Genomic DNA, 6,294 nt, shown 5'->3' with positions numbered 1-6,294 from the left:
TGGTTTAATTCCACAAAAGCTCATTTCATTTGGATAAATACCCAGAATATTAAGGGTGAAAATGATCTCAGGTTCCCCCCACCCCCCCCCCCACCCCCCCATTTTTTCCCCTTTTTTCGTAATGTTGGTTATTAGGTCAAGACCCTAATTAATTACTTTAATTAATCTTAATTACTATTAGTAAGTCATTATATAGAATTTTTTTTAAATCATTGAACGAAGTGAGAAATGGTGCCAATTAGGAAAATACACATTATCTCACAATCTCGTGAAAAACAATCTGTGTAATACAAATCCAGAATTATGTAGTAAACTTTGTAAAGTATACTATATTACATAGTAATATAGTTTACTATTTAATTGTGGATTTTTTTTTTTTTTTTTTTTTTTTTTTTTTTTTTTTTTTTTTTTTGCTCTATCACAGTCCTCCAATTCGACTGGGTGATATTTATAGTGTGGGGTTCCGGGTTGCATCCTGCCTCCTTAGGAGTCCATCACTTTTCTTACTATGTGCGCCGTTTCTAGGATCACACTCTTCTGCATGAGTCCTGGAGCTACTTCAGCATTTAGTTTTTCTAGATTCCTTTTCAGGGATCTTGGGATCGTGCCTAGTGCTCCTATGATTATGGGTACGATTTCCACTGGCATATCCCATATCCTTCTTATTTCTATTTTCAGATCTTGATACTTATCCATTTTTTCCCTCTCTTTCTCTTCAACTCTGGTGTCCCATGGTATTGCGACATCAATGAGTGATACTTTCTTCTTGACTTTGTTAATCAACGTCACGTCTGGTCTATTTACACGTATCACCCTATCTGTTCTGATACCATAGTCCCAGAGGATCTTTGCCTGATCGTTTTCTATCACTCCCTCTGGTTGGTGCTCGTACCACTTATTACTGCAAGGTAGCTGATGTTTCTTGCACAGGCTCCAGTGGAGGGCTTTTGCCACTGAATCATGCCTCTTTTTGTACTGGTTCTGTGCAAGTGCCGGGCATTCGCTTGCTATGTGGTTTATGGTTTCATTTTTCGTATTGCACTTCCTACATATGGGAGATGTTATTTCCGTCTATCGTTCTTTGGACATATCTGGTTCTTAGGGCCTGATCTTGTGCCGCTGTTATCATTCCTTCAGTTTCCTTCTTTAGCTCTCCCCTCTGTAGCCATTGCCATGTGTCATCGCTGGCTAGTTCTTTAGTCTGTCTCATGTATTCTCCGTTCATTGGTTATTATTATTATTATTATTATTATTATTATTATTATTATATATTATCATTATTATTATTATATTATTATATTATTATTATTATTATTATTATTATTATTTTGGAAGAAGTCCCTCGTTTAAACAAATTCTGTCGAATGAAATGGCAGAATTCAGCTAAGCAATCTTATATATTATCTTTTCTATTTTTTTTTTCTTATTACTCGTTTCTCTGGCTCAGCGAGTAATAAGAAAAATAGAAAAGATAATATATAAGATTAATTCGCTTAATTCTGCCGTTATACAACAGTATTATTATTATTATTTTATTATTATTATTATTATTATTATTATTGTTATTATTATTATTATTATTATTATTATTATTTAACAGGCCTAGTTGAAAACGCATAATGCTACCAACATTGCATTACACTACAGAAAGTCTGATTGTATTATTATTATTATTATTATTATTATTATTATTATTATTATTATTACAGGCCTAGTTGATAAAAAGCATAATGCCACCAGCATTACATTACATTACAATACATTACAGACAGTCTAATGTATTATTATTATTATTATTATTATTATTATTATTATTATTATTTTATTATTACAACCCAAGTGGAAAAAAAATACAGTGCAACAACCTTTACATTACATCACAGGCAGCCTGGACAAGTTTATGAAGTTCAGTCATGAATTACTAACTTGTGCATATTTAAGATTCTATTTTGTCGACATCAATTTTGTTATTGTTGCAGCCTGCATGCTCAGCACAATGAGAGAGAGAGAGAGAGAGAGAGTGAGAGAGAGAGAGAGAGAGAGAGAGAGTTTGACCTTTGCTGCTTTAGTTTTTTGAAGTATTTTTCTTGTTTTAAAAGTTCGTTCACTATTACTCTTATTTATCCTCCCCCTCCTCCTCCTCCTCCTCCTCTTCCAGGGGGACCTCCCCTTCCTCCTCCATGACTCCTCCTTCCCCTCCACCTCCACCAGGGGACCTCTTCATTCTCCTCCAGGGGGATCCTCTACCCCCTTGTCCCCCTCGAGGAGGACTTCCTCCTCCTCCCCTCCTCCTTGGGATCCCCCTGCCCTTCTCATTCTCCTCCAGGGCAATCTACTGAGGGTCCTCTTTCCTCCTCCTCCTCCTCCTCCTCCATGGGGTCCTCTTTCCTCCTTCTCCTCCTCCTCCAGGGGGACCTCTTCCTCCACCTCATCCTCCTCCTCCTCCTCGAGGAAGACCTCCTTCACTCGCTCCCCCTCCTCCTCCTCCTCCTCCTCCTCCAGGGGATCTCCCCCCCCTAGGAAGAACCCTCTCTCTCGTCCTCCTCCAGTGGGACCCCCTCCTCTTCCTCCTCCTCCTCCTCTATGGCCCCTCTTCCCCTTCCTCCTCCTCCTCCAGGGGACCTCTGCACTCTCCTCAACGGGGATCCCCTCTCCCTCGTCCTCGTCCTCCATGGGATCCCCTCCCCTCCTCCTCCTCCTCCTCCTCCTCCTCCTCCTCCAGGGGGCCTCTTCCTCCTCCTCATCCTCCTCCTCTTCTTCTTCCAGGGTTACTCCTCCACCCCACCTCCTCTTCCTCCACTTCGAGGAGAACCTTCCCCCCCTCTTTCTCGAAGAGGATCTCTCCTCCTCCTCCTCCTCTTCCTCCTTCCCCTCCTCCAGGGGGAACTCCCACCGTCGGCATCTCCGCCCTTTCAGTGTTTGGAGAGAGACACACACCGCAGAGGCGTTATTTATGGAGTCATTTAAAGGGCGAAGATAGACGACCAGAGTATATTGGAGGGAATTTGGGAGGAATTTCGCGAGGGAGTTCGGTGAAGATGGACTGATTGGTGGTTTCAAGGTGGGAAAGATGGGTATACTTCGGTATTAGGAGGGGTCTTCTTTTTGTTGGCGCGATGAATTTTGGGGAGGGAGGAATAGGAGGGGGCGGCCGGTGGGCCGCTACGGAGGGACACGAAATCGAAAGTTACGGAAAGGAAACTATTGACTAAAAAAAAAAAAAATTAGTTGTATGCTTTCGTATCGATTCGTTCCTTTATTCATTTATTTATTTATTTATTTACTTATTTGTTTATTTATTTATTTACTTATTTGTTTATTTATTTATTTGTTAATTTATTTATTTATTTTCGTTTTTATTTATTTATTATTTACTTTTTTATTTATTTATTTATTTATTTGCCTATTTGTGTATTTATTTATTTATTTAATTGTGTATTTATTTATTAACATGTTTATTTATTAATTATTTATTGTTTATTTATTTATTTATTTATTTATTTACTTACTTATGTATCTATTTATTTATTTACTTATTTATTTATTTGTTTGTTTGTTTGTTTGTTTATTTATTTATTTATTTACTTATTCACTTATTTATTTGTTTATTTATTTATTTACTTATTTATTTATTTACTTATTTATTTATTTACTTATTTATTTATTTGTATATTCATTTATTTATTTGTTTATTCATTTATTTATCTATTTACTTATTAAATTATTTATTTATTTATTTATTTATTTATTTTGTTTACTTATTTATTTATTTACCTATTTATTTATTTATTTATTTATTTATTTATTTATATATTTATTTATTTATTTTTGTTGCGAACAGTGTCAGGAAGTTAGCAACTTCAAGATGGGAAGGTCGTACTTGGACTCCAGCATCCGCTAAAATTACTTCCGCTAGTCTCCTTGTTCCTGTCAAATCTTGGTGAAGTTTAATATTTGTTTTCGATGAAGAAAAAAAAACACAAAATGGAGAACAAATACATTCAAGCTTTACAAATTACAGAACAAATATAATAATAAAAAGAAAAAACACGTATAATTTTGGAGCAACTGTATGTGGATTTCTTGAATATATTTGTTCTTCAATTTGTGTCTTTTTCTTTTTTGTTTAAGTTTCTAAAGTCGATACCGACCTATTATCCTTTGTTTTTATATCTCTTGTGTTTTGGCTTACGAGTTCTTGGTTGTACTGTAACAAATAATCCAGTGATATTTGAGAGTAATTTTTTTTATATACAAAAACGTCAGTGTGGAAGGAATCACTCCCAAGGATTGAAATGGGGGTAAAACTAATAGTATTGTCCATGGGGAGGGTATAGAGATGAGAGTAGGGAGGGAGTAGGGAGGGATGAGTGTGGGTGGGGATCATTGATTATAATATTCCTTCTGCAGCAGGAACCTGCTACTTCAGAAAGACCCCTTCTGTCCAAAACCTACTTCAGACGACCTTCCATCCAATCCGCCCTTACGTATGTGATCCTGCTTTCCATAAATCGTCTACCTTTTCCTCCCAAACTGTCAGTGAGGTCATTCACAGCTACAAGGTCCACAGCGTATGGACCTTGCTCAGCACAATAGCAACCCCTACCCCCCCCTGCCCTACCCCCAGATGTCCGTCCAGGGAGGGCGGAGGTATCTCACAACTTGTCATTGTCCTCCTATTCTTTGCTGTTCCGTCGCTGAATCGAGGGAGTGTCGCTTGTACTATTCTACGGGATTCATGAACCGTCTGGAACTGGTGTTTCAAATGTGTTCAGGTCTTTTTCCTCAGGTTTTATTGAAGAACTCTCTCTCTCTCTCTCTCTCTCTCTCTCTCTCTCTCTCTCTCTCTCTCTCTCTCTCTGGCTAGCAGCGCGCGTAGCGGAACCGTCCCTGGCTATCTGATTTCTAAGTGAAAAAGTTAACCAATTCTAACGTGAGTGGGTACTTTTGCCGTTATTGTAAGCTTATTATCAAACACACCTTCCTTCCCTATTCCTTTCATTCATAAATTAACTTCTTTATCTCGTAAGAGAGTTTCTTTTGAAGTATATTATAGTATTTGCAATAAAAACTTAAATATGTGACAAGGAGCCCCATTCAGAAATAAAGGTAGAGCCATTTTCTCAGTAAGACATTCTTCTTCCTCCAGTTTTGGCCAAGAACAAATTGATCCCATGTGAGTAAGGAATTTTTATCTTATGAATTTTCCTTATTCACAAAGGATCAATTTGTTCTTGGTCAAAACTGGAGGAAGAAGAATGTCTACTGAGAGAAATGCCCTACCTTTGTTTCTGAAATGGGCTTCTTGCCACATTTTCAAGTTTTTATTTCAAACAGTGTAATGTTTCAAAAGGAACTCTCGTACGGGATGGAGAAGTTAATTTATGAATGAAAGGACTAGGAAGGAAGATGTGTTTGATAATAAGCTTGCAATAACGGTGAAAGTACCCACTCATGTTGAAATTGGTTAACTTTTTTCAATTTTATGGTTTCTTTGCAATACGACAAAAAAAAATCGACAGATTCCTTCCCAAAATGAAAAATGACTAACCCTTTCCATTTTATGATTCTCAGTTAGACATTCATCTCCCTCCAGTTTTGACCAAGAACAAATTGATCCCCTGCGAGTAAGAAATTTTTATCTCATGAATTTTCTCTCTATTTTTATCGAGTTTCTTTGCAATGTGACAAAAAATCGACAGATTCTTTCTCAAAATGAAAAATGACTTAACCTTTTCCGTTTTATGATTTCTGTGTTAAGCTCTTTTTAAACTTTTCAAACTCTTTCTGGTCCCTTGACATTCGAGTCGCTTCTGCTGCAAATCTTTCTTCCGATATGACAATTGAAGGACAGATATTCACTGAGACTTATGAATTATTCCCGTAAATATCTGAGGGACCCCTTTGGGGTGGGTAGTGCTGTCGGAGGACCTCATGCGGTGCACTGTAGGAGGCATTACTCAAGGTTCTTTGCAGCGTGCCTTCCTTAGGCCCCTATAGCTGCAACCACTTTCGTTCCTTTTACTGTACCTCCTTTCATGATCTCTTTCTTCCATCTTACTCTCCTCAACCCTAACCTTACTCTTGATTCATTGTGCAACTGCTTTGAGGTTTTCCTCCTGTTACACCTTTCAAACCTATTATACTGTCAATTTCCATTTCAGCGCTGAATGACCTCGTAGGTCCCAGTGCTTGGCCTTTGGCCTTAATTCTATATTCAACTCAATTCAACTCAACTCAGTACTTGAGGGAAAGCCTTTTTAATCTTTTCATTGCAAAAAAAGTAGAATATAT

The 6,294-nt window shown here is 37.5% G+C and overlaps 1 protein-coding gene across 1 annotated transcript; it reads right to left on the bottom strand.

Annotated features, from left to right (window-relative positions):
- Positions 1–2,220: 2,220 nt before the first annotated feature.
- LOC135216660 (cilia- and flagella-associated protein 251-like) lies at positions 2,221–2,673 on the bottom strand. The gene has a single exon (XM_064252046.1). It carries the CDS (start codon positions 2,671–2,673, stop codon positions 2,221–2,223), a length of 453 nt encoding a protein of 150 aa, XP_064108116.1.
- Positions 2,674–6,294: the final 3,621 nt, after the last annotated feature.

The sequence above is a fragment of the Macrobrachium nipponense genome, chromosome 6 (genome assembly GCF_015104395.2).
Source record: "Macrobrachium nipponense isolate FS-2020 chromosome 6, ASM1510439v2, whole genome shotgun sequence".
In the NCBI taxonomy this organism is placed as follows: Eukaryota; Metazoa; Arthropoda; class Malacostraca; order Decapoda; family Palaemonidae; genus Macrobrachium; species Macrobrachium nipponense.
The sequence above is the reverse complement of the archived record's forward strand: the minus strand, read 5'-3'. Positions and strand labels throughout refer to the sequence as shown.

Coding starts and splice junctions, on each gene's coding strand:
- LOC135216660 (XM_064252046.1), bottom strand. CDS start 2,673: ATGGAGGACGAGGACGAGGGAGAGGGGATCCCCGTTGAGGAGAGTGCA.